The sequence below is a fragment of the Sciurus vulgaris genome (assembly GCF_902686455.1).
Source record: "Sciurus vulgaris genome assembly, chromosome: 1".
NCBI lineage: Eukaryota > Metazoa > Chordata > Mammalia > Rodentia > Sciuridae > Sciurus > Sciurus vulgaris.
Window position 1 is genome coordinate 71,509,286 of NC_136461.1, and position 18,599 is coordinate 71,527,884.

The following is an 18,599-nucleotide window of genomic DNA, read 5'->3' on the forward strand; positions in this document are numbered from 1 at the left end:
CATGATTGTCTGATCATGTAACATAGTTTAGTAATGCTGAAATATAAGGTAAAAGGAACAGGATGAAAAACGTTTCCAAGATTTTTCAAACTCAACCCTTTTTCCACTAGCAAGAACTTCAACATACATTAGGAAAACATACAGATGTCACCACAACAGAGCAGAAGCATGGCAAGCAAACATCTGTCCTTTCTTTCCTACATAAGAGTTTTTTATTTATCCCTAGGATCTGTGCTTATTTTTATTAAAACACTATAATTGTTGCTGAGTTATCAAGAACAAGACTTCCCCTCCTCATTTATCAACATGAGTCTCGAGAGTATGATTTTTCTTCTCTCTAATGCTACATGTGTCCTTGATAATTACTGGTCTAAAGATATAAAGAAAACTTAATACTGAGTTTAGAATTAGAATACTACTTCTTGGTCACTCTTAGCCCCGACTCCTAAGACTTTCCCTAGCACTAGGGAGAAAGCCAAAAAAAGGGAAACAAAACTTCTCCTGTGTGCGAGACAATATCGTCTTTCCAACTCCACCTGAACTCCTTCAAAGTGGTGCCACTCTTACAATGTGAAATATCAGGGAAAACCAGCTTTACTTGGGAGCATTTACTCTTACACTCGGGAAGGTTGAAATACCGCACCTTTGGTCCTCGAGGTCTGGTAGCTTTTCCCATCAACTTTTCATCATCAATCTCACACTGTTCCAAAAGATCCAAAATATCTTCCTCCTTCAAAAAACATTTTATTTAAATAGTGATCACTAATGAACTCTAAAATTTTTCCAAGTTCATCAATCTACACAGAATAATGTACAAGAAGTAATTTTAAGCTATTTAGTAAAGATTGCTCAGATCAATGAAGGAAAACTAAGGGGTCATGGCAAATTCTCTTGAAGAAACTCACTAAAATCTGGTAATACAAATAATATATAGTTAAAATCTATTGTGTAATAATTACCATAAACAAATGTTTCCCTCTGTTATACTATTAAAATCTTCTAATGTAATATAATACTTTAGCCCATTTTAGACACTCAAATTTCTGGAAGTACGGAATTTTCTAGACTATAATTTCATTAATCATTCCTGTACTAATTATTCCAAAAAATACTAACACTCCACATAGTAAATTGGTGACTACACTAAAAATTTCATTTCAAATCAATCTAATATTAGTATTTGGCAACACTTAATGAAAATTTTTATAAATTTTTACTATTGCACAAGAGTATTTTTAGGGCTTTATGGAACGTCCTTTTTCTATAGGCATTAATGGTAGCACCAGTTCAAAAGTGCTCTAATACCTGTCTCTTATGCTCTTATAGAGGCATTTTGAACTCAAAAGGAAAAATTATAAAAACATACACCCCAGTTGATGTTAAACAAACCACAGAAGTAACTATGGTGAAAGAGGTATAATCAAATACTTCACTGTTACTTATACCACCTATAAAAATCAAAACTTTAATATTTATGCTGTGTGCTTCAACATCCCCATAAAAGTTTTCTGAAGTAAGTAGAGGTTTCACTACATAAGAGAAATTTTTAAATAACTTATTCTTCATTACAGTCCAAGGAAGGTTAGCTAATAAAATACCAAAAGACTCATTATAGTTTTGATGAAATAATAATCCTACAATGAATTCCATGGGTAGCGGCATGTTAAAAAGGATCTCACAGAGTTCTGCTTCAGTTCAGAAGAAAAATCGCAACAGACAATACTTTCATCCTAACAGCTAGAAAATGTCAGATGAACTAAACTGGTTTTTTAAAATAGAAAGCCATAAGTAAAAAGTAGTGTAAAAGAACAAATTCCAGAGAAAGGTAAGTTCTTCCAAAATGAACAGAGAAGAATGACCACTTTCTATTTTAGGTCCTTTGTCAAGTCTGAGCATATGAGGGCAAAGATCGGCTCTATCATAGACAAATAAGAGATTCTGCTGGGAGACAGGGAATGCTTTTAACATACTCCCTTTTGGAACTCTTAGATACTATTATTAAGAGATCTGTGTACCATGCTGAGAGGCCCCATAAAAAGAAAGACACACTCAGCCAGCTCCCTGATGCTCCAACTATCCCATTTGATGCACCAAACACAACAGTAAAGCCACCTTGAAGTTCTAGACCCAGCTGAGTGCAAGAAACTGCCTTCAGATAAATGCAACTACCAGATCTACTCCAGGAAAGATCAGTGAAAGAACCACTCAATATTTCCCAGAAAGACTGTAGAATAATGAGCAAATAAATGAAGTGGTTTGTTATGCTATAATGGACAACTGATAAACCTTTCATTAGGATAAACAGGTGTGCGTGCGTGTGCGTGCGTGCGTGCGTGCGTGCGTGTGTGTGGTTTAATTACCGGCTCTTATGCCAGGTCTATGTAGTATTAAGAAAAAATGCTGCATAATGTTAATTATAATGCAAATAACAAGAGTATCACAAACCGCAAGTTTAATTCATTGGATTTCTTTATCCAGTTACACGTATGAATCTATGTAATAAGAATGTTCTTATAATATGATTACAATATTATATCAAAATTCTCTACTCCATAATTTGTCCTGTTAGACATCTTATTTATGAAGTCACTTGGTTTGTTGTCAAACACTACCAACTGCTAAAATGAAAAGCCTGAAATGCACTATAAAATAAAAGTACAATGCTTTTACACGGACGACGAAGGCTGGCTGTTTTTATAGACACACTACTGGGTTTCATCCTTTTTTCTCTGTATCAACCTCCTCCTCTTACCTTCATTCTTTTCAAAGGATTATTCAGCTCTCGCTGGAATGAGGCTGCTCTTCCTGAAAGGAAGGTCTGAAAGGCAACAGCCAACAAATTTTCATACTTCTCAAGCAGTGTTTTATCTTCTGGAGGATAAATTCGTCTACAAAAACAAAAATCAGATAATCCAGTCTGTTTAAAAGAAATGATCATAGTTCAATAGTTAAGATAATTGATTAGACAATTATTGCCCTCCTGCTCTAAGCCAGTTAATACAGCTAACTGCTAGAAACAAAGATGGTTTTGAGAAGATCACAAATTTTCATGTTACTCAGACAAATTCTTCTCTAGAGAACTATCATTACACAAAGTAGTTCCAGAAGATGTGGTATAAGGGTTTGGTTCAAAGAAAGTGACTGGAGAAGAACAGCAACTGTTCGAATTGATAAAATACAAAAATTTGTGGGAGAGTGTTGAGATGATAAGGGATACTAGGGAAGTTTTGACTTCATGTAGTGACTGAAGTATGCAAAAATGAGGCATTAGTCTTAATGGCTTCTTTTGGGGTGAGGAGGACTAGGTAGCAGTAGGGTGGAAGGAATGTGTCCCCTCACTACTAAGGAGGTAGGTGCTGAGGACAGGAAAGACACCTTAACAGGGGTGGAAGAAACTCTACACCCACACCTTCTTAAACCCACTAAAGCAAGTCAAAGCCGGAGAGGAGAGGACACCCTTCCTAGAGCACAAGGAGCTTAAAGAGCCTCTCTAGATCCTGTCAAGGATATTCTGAGGGGTCCCAGTTCAACACAGTCCAAAATCCTGCCTATTGTCTCTAACTTGCTCCTCCAAATATTTTCTTATTTTTCCATTTCCTCAGGATTTGAATTTAAAATAAAGAACAGCAACCACTATGAGTTAGTAGAAAACTATTATTAAACCTAAATTTCCACTTTCTTAAAATAGTGTGTAATAACCAAATCCAGGCACAAGAATAGCTGGTTAAAAAGATTTCCAGTGAGCACTCCACAGGTCAGCTGGCAGGAGAATTGTCAAGTCAGAACCAACTACTCACTGACTAGGCTGACTACATTTTCTTTCTTAAAAGATATTAAGCAAAAGGCACACTCTAAGAATGAAAAGAACAAAAGTAAAAATAAGCATAAGAGGTCTAAAAATATGGAATGATTATTTGACACTATATTTCCTTCAGTGTATACAAAAATGGAAGCAAAGTTACCTATAATTCCCCATATGTCGATTTTCATGTTCTTCTCGTGAAATCTGCTTTCGTACTTGAGCAAGTCTCTCTTTCTAAAAATAAAGAAAGTTTACAAATAAAACCCAATGCATGAATCATGCAATTGAAATTGTGGGTATGTTGCTAAAATGTTCATACCAACTCTTCTTTCCGCCTCTCCAGCTGGTGTCTCTGCTGTTCCCAGTCTGAGGAACCCGGTAGGAGTCTTTTTATTGAATTTTGACCATAAAGTCTCTTTTGAGCCTCTGCTTTTTGTTTTGCCAAGTTTCTCCTTTTATCACTGGTCCTAAAATATGAAACACAAGACCATACACAAGAATTCAAACAAATTCTGATCTTAGTCCTGTGAGAAGCATTTGCAGATGAAAAGGCACAATGCAGATAGGAATCAAAGATGGTTTTATAGATTCACATAATATATTCATCTGTATGGGACTCTGTATGGCAAACTTATGAAAACAAGATAAAATGGAAACACTAGATGCTTGAGGAGCCAGAGGGTCTTGATATACCATACTAACAACTTAGCACCTATACAATCTGACACTGGTCAATTAACTGCTAAGTCTATTACCCCCTGTATTAAATGTTAACAATAACGTTTCCCTCCTAGGGAACTTATACAAATCAATTTGTGGTAACATTAATTGGTAACTAGTCATTCTCTTCTCCCTCTTCAACCAATTCCATTTATATTTAAGCACTCTCATTTATACTGACCGCTCTTGAGCACATTTTTAGTTATGACTGAAATTCCAGCCTAACAGTCATCATTTGTTCAAAAAAAATTGGATGGTCCTTCTAATATTTTATTTAATCATGAAAATTTAGTTAAAATTCTCTGTTTTTTATCGAAGAAATTCCATTGTGGGATTATTTTCCCCTGAGCCACTTTTTCTTATTTCCCTCCCATGTAGCTAGTGAAATAAGTCTGAGGTCTCTAACTCTTCTAGTTTGTACTCCTACATACAACCCCTAAAAGACTTTTCAAGAACAGGATGGAATTCAGGAGAAAAGGAAAAAATCACAACCAATTCTGTCCTCAGCCTTGTGGAAAAAAAACAGATTTCCTATCCTTGAGTTTCTATGCCCATGCCTCATATAGTGTCATTATCCTGGCAGGGTGCAGGTATGGATGCAAATCAAAGGGAAATGGACATGATATCATTTGGCCAGCTTCTGCTGTGAAGAGGTAAAAGAGGTGCTTAAATTCACATATGTCCCCATTTAATTCATCAGAAAATGGTACTGAAAATATAAGACCAAGACTCTGGGCAATAAAGAAATTGCTACTGCCTCAAGTATATATCCCCTCACAACTACAACTTGTAGAAGTGCTAGGAAAATGATCCATTCTCTTTCAGGACAACATAACACTGAGGCTTCAGTGGCAGGCATCCAGTAGGTGGTCAGAACAAAGAAATAATTTGAGAAAATAAACAAACATATCCAGAATGTTGGAAACCATTTAGTAGAGTTGGAACGATGGGTGAATGCAAGATATTCAGGTAATCATAAGGAGTTAACACTAGATTATTGAGTTTCAAGTTTATCTTCAGACAATTAAAAGACATAAATTTTAAAAGGAGAACAGCATAATTATATTTGCATATGTTAAATAAAGATTATGGCCTTGGCAGTATGTGCAGTGTATAGTGGCTTAGAAAGAGGATGAGAAAAGATGATGAGATGCTATTTCATTAACAATATGAAATATGAAGACTGGGAAGCAGCAGCATGTTAGAGAAAAAGAGTGAGTTTAGAAGAATATTTTGGAGAAAGAATAGGAATGCTTTGGTGAGTAATTAAATGTGCAGAATAAGAAAGAGGGATAAACTTGTAATGATACAAAGATTTCTGATTTTAGTGAGTAGGTAATTATGAATATCAATTTTCCAATGATGAATACATATTTGACTCTGAGTTTTCTGGGTAAAGGGAAGAGGTAATACAGAAGTTTAGGTAGCTCATCAAACTTGATTTTTTAAATACTCCATTTTATAGAGAAAATTTATTTCTATATAGAATTCAGTTCACAGGTAGGAGAAAACAGGAAAAGGAAAAAAAAAAATACAAGGGAAAAAAGACCAAACAAAATAAAGGAAGGGGAAAAAAAGGAAGTAAATTTTTTAAAAAAGGAACAAACGAAAAAAGGAAAAACAAAGAAGGAATGAGATATTTTAATTAATATGCTATAAAAGATATAAACATAGACCTACATCCCGTCCACAGTCAAAAAGGCTGATAGACAAGGATACTGAAAAGAAAAAGCAGATCAAACACATGTGAACAGAAAAGAAAACAAAAATAACCTCACACAGAAGTCCTCTCAGATACATTAAAAAATGAAGAAAGACAATCACATTGAGTCTTTCATTTTTTATGATATGATCTCTCATTAAAAAAATAGCAAAGTAACAAGCAGTAAAATCACTTCTTTAATTCACAAATCAGACTATAATACCAGTACTACAATACAGCCCTTGAACTAACAGCTATGATTGATATGATGATGGTACTTTGATGGGAATCTCTCCTTCACATCTCGGCCTCAGAGTCTCGTCCCTGTGAACCTGGTCTGCGTCTCTATGACTGCAGCCACGAATCGGCACTGATGAGCCTCAGTGCCCACTTCACAAACCAGAAAAATCACCAAAGCCTGAAACATCCCGACTCACTTAGCATTTCATTTATTTATTTTGGGGGGATACCAGGGGTTGAACTCAGGGGCACTCAACCACTGAGCCACATCCCCAGCCCTATTTTGTATTTTATTTAGAGACAGGGTCTCACTGAGTTGCTTGGCACCTTGCCCTTGCTGAGGCTGGCTTTGAACTCACGATCCTCCTGCCTCAGCCTCCAGAGTCACTGGGATTACAGACACGTGCACTGCACCCGGCTAACTTAGCATTTTAGTCAGCATTTTTCTACTCAACTGTGTTCATATATTGACCTAAAAAGTTTTGTTTGTGACTTTCTGGATTTCTTCCCACTATTCATTACCCTGTGATTCCATTCAAGGGATTTCTCTAACCATTTGTGTCATATGCGGCATGGATCAAGAAGTACAGAATAAGTGGAAGATTTATAAACATGTTTTGCTTTGTCTTCCCACTTCCCTATTTTTCTACAAGTAATTACCTTAAATAAAAGTCCTTCCCCTAGCCTTGTCTTCCAACCCAAATTATATTTACTACTTACTCTATGCTAGATGTAGATAAGGCCCAACAGATACAAAGAGAAACAGAGCCACCGCCCTCAAGAAGCTGAAAGACTAAACAAGGGTGGGGAGATGGCAAGTAAACAAAGACACAGGGTCCAGGGAGTGCCGTTCGCAATGTAAGAGCATCGTGATAGCACAAAGGGAGAAGTGAGCCATGCTGCTTTAGTAAAGGCTTCAAACAGGAGGTTAGGCTTGAGCTAGGTTTTAAGAATGAGCTGATAAAAGTTCGATCAACCTGTATGCTATGGCTTGAGTATAGCATTTCCCCCAAAGGTTCATGTGCTATTGGTCCCCAATTTAATAGTATTGAGAGGTGATGGAACCTTTAACAGGTATAACCTAGTGGCAGGTGATTAGGTCATAGGGCACCACAGTCAGGAACAGATTAATGACTTTCTGCAGTGGCTGGGTTAGTTCTCTAGAGACTAAATTAAGTCTTGCAGGATTGAGATGGGTATTATGGCACTGAATTAGTTACTGTGAGGAATGGTTGTTTATAAAATGGGTCAGTCTCCCAATTCACTACTATACATGTGCTCTTCTGCATGCATCCACTTTCCTTCCTCTTTTCAACCCTGAGATGATACAAAATGAAGTCCCCACAAGAAGCCTAGCAGAAGCCAGCACCATGCTTTTGGATCTCTAGAACTGTGACCTCAAGAAACCTGTTCTCTATAAATTTCCCAGTCTCAGGTATAGCTTCAGAAAACAAAGAAAGACAGCATACAAAGACATGTTACTCTGACTTTCTAAAAAGAAAGGAAATTCTGACACAAGTTACAATGAACCTAAAGACATGCTAAGTGAAATATGCCAGACAAATACTGTATGACTGCACTCTTATGAGATAAAACTAGGTTACTCAAATTCATCAGAAGCATAATGGTGGTTTCCAGGGAGTAGGAGATGAGATAAAAGGGGAGTTAGGATCAAATGGGTCTATAGTTTCAGTTTTGCAGGACAAAGAGTTTTCAGGTGGTGGTGATAATTATATAACACTGCAAATGTACTTCATGCCACTCGACTGTACACTTAAAAATGATTATAATGATACATTTCATGTTAACTATATTTTACCACAACTAAAAAAATAAGTTTGATGCTCACCAGAGGGACCAAGGTGCATGAATATTAAATGTGAGAAAGTGCAAAAGCATGTAAATGAGAAACAGCACTACAATAAAGTTCTCAGATAAATCAATCCCCAGGCAGAGAAAAAAGAACAAGTGATTGGGTTGGAGAAAGATGCAAGGGCCAGCTCAAAAAGTATCTTGTATGTAATGCAAAGAATTAAACTCTATCTCATAGGATGGAAATTATCTGAGCAGAATATCAGAATTTATAAACATATCTTCAAATGTTGGCATCACTCAGGGCTCTGACTCTGACCCTCCAACTGTGTGATCTTATTCATTACAATCAACTCCAATCTGTACATGAATGTCAATCAGATATCTTTACCTCCTGAGGCACTCGAAACTAAATTTTCCACTTAACATTCCTACCTTTTTGTCTCAAATCATCTTAAAAGTAGCAGATTTATTATGCACCTCAGATAGAGCATTAATCTCCAGGATATATAAAGAATTCAAAAAACTTAATACCAAAAAAACAAATAACCCAATCAATAAATGGGCTAAGGAATTGAACAGACACTTCGCAGAAGAAATACAATCAATCAACATATATATGAAAAAATGTTCAACATCTCTGGCAATTAGAGAAATGCAAATCAAAACTACACTGAGATTTCATCTCACTCTAGTCAGAATGGCAAAGATCAAGAACACAAATAACAATAAATGTTAGTGAAGATGTAGGGGAAAAGGTACACTCATACACTGCTGGTGGGGCTGCAAATTGGTGCAACCACTCTGGAAAGCAGTACAGAGATTTCTCAGAAAACTTGGAATGGAACCACCATTTGACCCAGTCATCCCACACCTCAGTATATATCCTAAGGACTTAAAATCAGCACCTTACAGTGATGCAGTCACATAAAAGTTTATAGCAGCTCAATTCACAATAGCTAAGCTATGGAACCAACCTAGGTACCCTTCAACAGAGGAATGGATTAAGAAACTGTGGGATATATACACAATTCAGCCTTAAAGAAGAATGAAATTATGGCATTTGTCAGTAAATGGATGAAGCTGGAGAATATCATGCTAAGCAAAATAAGCCAATCCCAAAGAACCAAAGGCAGAATAATGCAGATGCTAATTAACAATAAGGGGGAGTCGGGTTAGGGAAGAATAGACGTACTTTGGATAAGGGAGTACTTTGGAGTGAAGGGAAGGGAGGAGGCATGGGGGTGGGAAAGACATTGGAATGAATTGGATATTATGACCCATGTGCATATATGATTATACAACCAGTGTGATTCTACATCATGTACAGCCAGAAGAATGAGAAGTTATACTCCATTTATATGTCAAAATGTGTTCTACTCTCATGTACGTAATTAGAACAAATAAAAATTAGCCTGTTTAAAACTGAATTCTCTCTACCTTCTTCCATCATTTCTCTCAGTCTATAACTCCACTATAATCTTTATCTCCATGAATAGCATATTATCAAACAATCCAAGCCAGAAACCTAGGACTCTTAGAAGACTTTATATTTCCAGTACCTACTGTAATTTTAAAATAATTATTGCAGGTGCATAGTATTATATGGGAAGGAGTCGGGAAAAGAGTTTACAGGAAGAAGGGAAAATATATTTTTAAGACTATATGGGTTTAAAAAATGAAATAAAAAAAATTCAAAGTAAAAAATATAAATGATTATAAGCCAATTTCATGTACAAATGATTTATCTATGCCAAATGTGGGAAGTTTTCCAAAAGATGGGGAAAATACTTTACCTGATGTTTAGTAGCTTCAGTGCATTGAGCAACACTCCCCTTTTTACATCATAGTCTATTTTCTGATCAGTTCCAAAGCTTGGGGCTCGATTAATCTGAAATTTACAAAGAAAACAATGTTGGCAGCCAAATGTTGGAAGGTCAATAAATATTCCATGCATGTTTGTTAATCTAAAGTTATATCTCCAATCAGGAGAAAGAATTCACAATAAATCTCAAAGCTTTATCTGGTGGAAGACCCAGTTGCCACTGCCACATCTTTCCTGCCACCACCCTAGGTCAAGGAATTGACTAGGAGCATGACCTTCTGCCCTTGTTGCCTCAAGCTGAAAATCTTAACCGTCAGCATCATCTCTCCAGGCCATTACCCCATGCACTGGAGTTTTTTAGTTTAGGGAAGTTAAAAGGGATCTAACTTGACAAAGAGTTGGAAGAACAGTAATCATGACATTCGTGTTACCAACACCATAATAATTACATACATGTACATTTTTAACAAGTAGAAAACATCAGTGCCCTCTTTTCACTGCTTCGGGTATTCCTAAAGAATTCATCTTTCGATACATAGAAAATAAGTTGTGTTTCTACTCAGCTCAAAAAATAATTCATCAATTTTCATTTCAAAAGGCATTGACTAAATTTCTCAGATACTCTTTTGCATTGTTCTTTTTTAGTTATACATGACAGTAGAATCCATTTTGATATAATTATACAAGCATGGAATATATCTTATTCTTGTTAGGACCCCATTCTTCTGGATGTACAAGATGGTGGGATTCATTGTGATGTTTTCACCTATGTACATGGGAATATTGTTACATCAGATTTATTCCATTGTTTTTCCTTTTCCTTTCCCCCCACTCTTCCCTCATTCCCCATTGACAAGATAATCTTAAGGGCAGCTGCAGACTAACCTCTAAGAGTCTTTCTAACTGTATAAGGACGGACTAATGGGAATAATGAGTTATTTGTGACCATTCTACTTTCTGATGCCATTCCCAGGAATTCAACAAGATAAAAAAGTAGCACCTTGAAATCGCTCGTACGATATTGAGGGACCTCAAGAGCTGGAGTTTTTCTTTTTGTATTTGTTGTTGTTAGGTTTTAATGTTATTGTTGGGAAAATTAACTGGCATGACAGGTTTTTAAGAAACTAAATTAAATCAGTTGGTTAGAATATTGCTGAGTTTAAAACTAAAACTTCATTTTTCTTCATTACCAACTAACCCCTTAAGCTATCTCAACAAAACTATATGCTTCTAAACATAATTATACAAATTTAGTACAAGGGACAACCAACAGCATACATTCTACAACTGAGACCTGAAGAAATGCCCCCATTATACTCAAAAATATATCTAGGAATACCATCTATCTAACTGGAAAAGTGGCACAGTTTTCCAGCAGAAAAAATAGTAAACAGAAGCAAAGCAAACAGCAAAGAATCACCTGTCATTCACTACCTGGAATATTATTAACCATTTGGTAAAGAGTATTACAGATGTATATGTATGTCTATACATACATATATTACTATGCATCTTATTTTCTAAGTACATGTCTATACAAACCATATTTTATTTTATAATCCAAGTTTTTCCTTAATAAATATATCATGCAAATTTTTCATCAAGCCATCATTTTGAATACATCATACTCCCTCCACAGACATAGGTCAAGTTGCATTTTGACTTCTCTGCTGATTTCTAACTTAGAAGGTGATAGACATAGTCCTATCTTTCTGTGGTGTGGTCTTAAGATAAGGGAATAGCTTGAGAACTATAAAAACACCCACATATTCTAGGTCAACTTGAAAAAACTAGTTTATTAATCTGTTACTTCAAAGCACCAAGTCCTTTCCTTTACAAGTGCAGAGAAAGGGTAAAGTAATATATTTTATAAAATAAAATAGATTTTATAAAAAAATGTTTTAACCATGCTAATTCAAATAGATTTTATGAAAAAATGTTTCAACCATGCTAATTCAAATCTCTGGAAATTTTAAGATGATTAATGATGGCTCTGGCTGCTACATGTAACAAGATTATAAAGTAACCAGATTCAGGAACTGATGATTAAGTGGTTCATTGTAATGTTATCTATCTTCATAGAATTCTTTAGCTATTCCATTCCAAATTGCAGCTGGGAATTCTGCCAGGTATATACCTCCACCAGGATGCTACCAACATCTTAGTTCGTACAGTTTTCATATATTCTTTCATCCATATTCTTCCTTCTACTATAATACAGAAGAAATTAGTATTTGAAGAAGTACACCTTTAAAAAATAAACTAATTAAAAAACTAATTTAGGTGCTATCCCTATATTACTGCTGTTCCTCTGTCCCACAGTCTTTCCTTGACACTCACCTAATCTCTCCCAACCCAACCCCCTACTCCAGCCTTAAAGACTGCTCAGATGTCCTTTCTGCAAAGTTTTTGTTATTTCTTTTGATTTTTTAGGGGGTGGGGTACTGGGGATGGGGCCCTCTACCATTAAGCTATATCCCTAGCTCTTAGCTCAGTTTTTTTTTTGTTTGTTTGTTTGTTTGTTTTTTGAGACAGGGTTTAACTAAATTGCTGAGTATCTCACTAAGTTGCTCAGGCTGACCTTGAACTTGCAATTCTACTGCCTCAGCCCTCCAAGTTGCTGGGATTCAGGCACATGCACTGGCAAAGGTTTTTTGTTTGGTTTGGATTTTTTATTTGTTTGAACTCTCAATTATACATATCTGCATATAAAGATTAATCCCTATTTTTGGTGCTGCTTTCTGTTTCCCTGCTAATTCTTACAACTATTAACATAAAACACACATCTGGATCTCCACTAGACCAAGGCAAATATTCTGTGATTCTTGTATCCCCACCACATAGCACAATATCTATAACTACTCAATAAGTACTTGCTTTAATTCAAGGGTACTTAAAGTATTGACGATCTATTCACACTCCACACAATTTTTCATTTTAAAAAGGCCTTCTATGCTTGAAATTTTCTTCAATTTTATCACTACCAATCATTACCTTAAATTATTCTAGCTAGCTGAAAGCTGTCACATTCTCAGACGTATCTTCTACCTTATTCCACTTGATGGCGCCAAAAGGTTTTTAACAATGTACATCAGACCCACCAGAATTTTAGGTGGATGCAAAATACAAACCAAGAGCTTAAAAAGATTACTTTAACTGTTTTAATATACTAAATGTTCATCATACACAGATTTTGCTTATTTATTTTGGAGATTTTTTAATGGTTCTGATTGATCTGGAAATAATGAAGCAGAGGATAAAGAATTAAGTAAAATGTTGTTTTTAGTCTTTAAAAAACAGAAAGAATTCGACCCTCCAGTCAATGCTGATTGAGCAAGCTAATGGAGAGCTCCAGTAAGGCCTTATATTCCCTTATATTCCTTGCAATCCTCTCATGTGCCTTTACCTCTTCTCCAGTTCATTAAGTAGCAGGGGCAAAGGAAAATACAGCTAAGAACAGGAAAGTATTACTGCAGACAAAGTAGTAAATCGAAAGAAGAAAATTTAAGGCCTTAATAAGTTGAAGGGCCCACATGCAATCAAGTGCTTTCCTATCTAAGGAATGAAGGAAGCAAAGGGTGAGCAAAATTCTTCACTATAATCTTACATCTAGTGCCAGATTGGTCAAAATATGAATAGCCAGCAGAGAACTGAAGATATAATACCAATTATTTGCTCACAATAGATGAAAACACAGAGGGGGGGTTGGCCTTCAAATTACCAAAGTTCATATCTATAAAACATATACTTTGAACATCTTGATCTCACCCACAACTCATTTGGCTTGCTTACACAAACCTTGATATGACAGATGTAACTTCCAACTTCTACATCACTAACAAAAAGAGATAAGTCAATTTAAAAAGAAAGGTAGCTATTGATTATAACTTCTGTAGCAATACGGTATTCAAAATGTAATTAATTCATTAAGTACTGTTTAGATACGTGCTATTTTTCTGATAGCTGCCTAAACACAGTGCTTCAGCAGCCATGAGGAAGATCCATGACCCCAGCTCAGGGAGCGTGGAGGGATCTGCAGAATGGAGCATGTCTGGACAGAATGACTTCCAAGGTTTCCCATGGGCAATACAGATATAAATATAACTGTCTGGAAACAGAAGCATCTTAAACAGAGGTAATTTTAATTTTCTCCTTTACATTATTCCCTATTTTTCAAATGCTATTAGGTGACATTATATAATCAAAGAAAAGTAATGAAAACTCAGGCCTTACCTGGGTTGGGCAGCAAACCCAAAGGCATACAGTTGACAGGCTGGACATGAGGGGAGTCTCAGGCATATAATATGGCCTTAAAGGACAATTTACTCCACCTGGGGTACTGGACACTGAATACTGATTACTAAACCAATTAAAGTCTCTCTCTTCTTAGAGACACTGAAGAGAGACACGCTGAAGGCTTTGAAGCCCAGGCAGTCACACAGAGGAAAGACAGTATCCAGAGTTCAGGAAGTGGTAGAAGCCATGTGGTTGAGAAAATAGTAGACCAAGTAAGTAACTCAACAACTCAGTAAAAATAGATTTGTGCTTACATTCAAAATCTCTGTCCTAGAAATACACTGAATGCTAATTTGGGGAAAGTAATATCACACACATAATTGATTCACTCTTAAAAGTATGTGAATCCCTGAATTTTCATTCTCTTCCTCCCACATACTTTATTCAGGCCTGATTCTAGACAGTTAATGGGGATAACTGTGCCAAGAACACATTTAAAAATCATAAGTTTTAATACAGAACAGTGATAACTTCTCTAACTTGTTAAAGAGTGCCTTACCTCCAGAAGCCAAGGTTTTAGTTTTCTATCCAACAAAATGTCAAATCCCAGGACTTCAAAGCAGACACTTTCACTTCCTGGAGGTTGACCAGGCCTACACATTCGATACGCGTGCAGAACATGAGGTTCTGCCACAATCAGAGTCTTCACCACCAACTCCTATAAAGATTACAGCAGAGGTGAAGAGGACTTATTTACTTGTACCTCATTAACACATATACCAGGATGACATGGCCTGGCCTGACAAACTAGTATTCTGATTATATTTACTAAGCTTTATAGCCTCTGTCCCCTACCACTGCTCTGACTTGGTTTCATCCAACCATTTACCATGCCCATTAGGCCCCAGTAAGTCTCACTTTCTTTGGGTTTCTTCAGTAAATGGCACTTCCTCCTAGCTTGGGTCCCTTGCACTAGCTCTTCCCTCTTCCTGGAACACTTTATACTCACTCACTACCATCTCTGACTCTTTGATATTCTGAAAGGCCTTTCCCAACCCCATTTGTAAAAACAACCAACCATGATTGCTCTCGGCATCACTACACACAGGATGTAACCTGCTGACACAGGACATAACCAGCCCTTTTTGTCAAAGAAGGATCCTCGACTGTCTTACCTACAGTCCCATTTTCAGTACCTAAAAGATTGCCTCACATTAGTAGATGCTCAAAAACATTAGTAACCAAATAAGTTTTTTTAAAAAGTTGATAAATGTGGTTTCTATCCATTCAATATGTAAGATCAGGAGCATATGACAGCCCCATAAAGAAGGGAATGAAAATAATCAGGAAGAAAACTTTCAAGGAGGGTACATTATCTCACAAACAACACCATAGAACTTCCACTGAGACAAAGGCTGAAAGGGCTAGAAAAACATAATCTACGAGAGTTGGGGTTTTTGGTATCATGGCGATTTTGTAGTTCTTAAGGTTAAACTGAGAAGAGAATATTTCCAATTAAAAAACTGGTTATCAACATTTTCTGTGAGGAAACACAAAATACAAAATAGGATGAATTACTAACATTTTTAGTTATACATGACAGTACAGACTGTTTTGAAATATTTATAGAAACATGCAGTATATTTTATTCTATATTTTATTCTATTCTAATTAGGATCCCAGTCTGATGGATGTATATGATGTTGAGGTTCACTGTGGGATATTCATATATGTACATAATAAAGTTATGTCAGATTCATTTCACTGTCTTTCCTATTACTATCCCCCCTCACTTCCTTTTATTCCCCTTTGTCTAATCCACTGAACTTCTATTCTTGCCCTCCCCACCCTTGTGAGAACATTCGAACTTTGGTTTTGGGGGATTGGCTTATTTCACTCAATGTAATAGTCTCCAGATCCATCTATTTACCAGCAAATGTCATAAAGTCATTCTTCTTTATGGATGAATAATACTCCATTGTGTATATATGCCATAGTTTCTTTATCCATTCATCTGTTGAAGGGCATCTAGGTTGGTTTCATAGCTTAGTTATCGTGAATTGAGCTGCTATAAACAATGATATGGCTACATCACTATAGTATGTTGATTTTAAGTCCTTTGAATATGTACCAAGGAGGGATAACTGGGTCAAATGGTGGTTCCATTCCAAGTTTTCTGAGGAATCACCATGCTGCTTTCCAGAGTGGTTGCACCACTCTGCAGTACCACCAGCAATGTTCCCAGCACACCACATCCTGCCTTCTATTCAGACCACTTCAAGACTTACTTATCTGATGCCTTTACACCTTACTTGTCCCACCTGTCTGGATTTATCGGCTCTCAGGTGTCAGACAAGTAAGGTGACATTTTTCTCTCTGATCCTCTCAATTAGAACCAAGTCTGACCAACTCTGAACTTTCATGACCATCTTCCATAATAGATGTATTATTTGATCATCCCAAGAAGAAACCTCAGAGAGGTTGTATGACCTTAATCATACTGAGGCTTTTCAGCAGACATACTCCTCTAACTATACATACTATTTTAATACTTCTGTTAGGACTGATAATGATCTGTTTTACCAAGCTAATCTTTTTATCTGTTTCCTTCTCTCTTTTATCTTCACCATTTGGAATTTCACCACTGCCATGGCTTTAATTATCAGTTGTACCCCAAACACACACTTTTCACTGCTTCCTTGACCTTCTGCCTGAGAGAGCAGTTTAAGATCAGCATATCTAAAGTGGAACTCATCAGCAAAGCCTCATACACTTTAAAAACCTCCCCTCAGGTGTCCATCTCCAGGAAGTTCTGTGTTCTGTCTGTGTCACCTAAAGCTACCACATGTGGTCTTCTTCCATATTTCCATGCTATGGAACACATGCCTCTGCCGTACTCGTGACACTGCCTTCTATTAACAATTTTTGTGTGATGACTGGAACTGTGTCTTATAAATCTTCAAGCTATCAATCAGAGACAGACTTATGCCATGTACTACATGAATTAATGAACAAATAAGTAAATAAAACACTTTTCCTATATCTTCAAAATGAAGTTCTACATCCTCTTAGAATAAATTCCTTCTCAGTCTGTTTCGGATAATGTGGCACACATTCTTCCTACAGTTCTTCCTGGAAACTTCAGAGGGAATGCCAATCTTCTCTACCTGGATATTCAGTTAACCCCAATATTTACCTCACTGTCATCTCTTTTGCTGTGGTTCAATTCAGGCCATTCTTTTCATTTCAACTTCTTATAGAGCCTCCCAAATGCCCTCCCTGCCTACTCTGGATCTTCACTTTAAACCATACTACACTTATTATTTATCTTTTAAGTGCATGGGTTTGGGTTCTATTTCTCTCTTCCACTAAAAACTGAATAAATCCCCATTGCTGACCAAGCTATGCCTCACTTTTCAGACCTGAAATCTGGCCCCACATATCTTTTCAGCATAAGTCTCCCAACCCATATGCCATACATGACAACCTACACCACCTATTACAACTCTCAAACCCGAGCCTTTACCTATGTTTTTTCTTCACCTAGAATTCCTCTCTCTAGCAGTTTTTAAATTCCTACTTGTCAAGGTCCATCACAAGGTCCACTTCCTTCACAAAAATGCTCTTTATCTGCACAATCTGATGTAATCTGTTCTTTATTTTAAATGCTTCATGGTGTTTTAAATTAATGCTGAGAAAAGAGGGTTACAATTGAATGAGATAATCTTACTGAAATATCACTCCAAAACTTAGCAACGTCATGTTGATTTGCTTGTAGGAATTCTGTAAACCATTTGATGGAACGTTTGCTGCCTCTGTTTTCAGTTTCATCCCGTTCAAAACGTTCATTATGCTTGTTCACAGAGTAGTTTGTCAGATGCATGTATAACTGGGTCTGTAACATGTAAGAAGTAAATTCATTACCTAACCTATGAGCCTTTCCAACTGTATGTTTTCACAGAAATAAGGCATTCAACTATTAAAAATGTTTTAAAACTATAGAGACTGCCAATCACTTACTTAAATAATTTTCAATTGAACTGGAATGGCATATTTCCCTTGAAAGGACTGAGAATGTAATCATCTACAAAATTACTTTGTATATGATTCATAATAGTAACTACCATAAAGAAGTATCAAATGAATAAGTATATAAAAAATAATTAGGTTAGAATGTGAAACTACCTATTGCAAAGCAGCAAAATGTTCCAAATTTGTTTTCATTACATTGTTTTTAATATTTTTGGTCCTCACTGTTTCCA

At 36.3% G+C, this 18,599-nt stretch overlaps 1 protein-coding gene across 9 annotated transcripts in view; it reads right to left on the reverse strand.

Moving 5' to 3' along the window:
- TTLL7 (tubulin tyrosine ligase like 7) overlaps positions 1–18,599 on the reverse strand; it is a 131,881-nt gene that overhangs the window by 49,648 nt on the left and 63,634 nt on the right. For all 9 annotated transcript variants that reach the window (XM_079139605.1, XM_079139602.1, XM_079139603.1 and 6 more), the window contains 7 exons: positions 18,068–18,232; positions 14,897–15,055; positions 10,073–10,167; positions 4,122–4,269; positions 3,963–4,036; positions 2,753–2,888; positions 644–730 (listed from right to left, as the gene is read on the reverse strand). In XM_079139605.1, the coding sequence (XP_078995731.1) occupies positions 644–730; positions 2,753–2,888; positions 3,963–4,036; positions 4,122–4,269; positions 10,073–10,167; positions 14,897–15,055; positions 18,068–18,232 (864 nt within the window). The remainder of the gene's footprint in view (positions 1–643; positions 731–2,752; positions 2,889–3,962; positions 4,037–4,121; positions 4,270–10,072; positions 10,168–14,896; positions 15,056–18,067; positions 18,233–18,599) is intronic.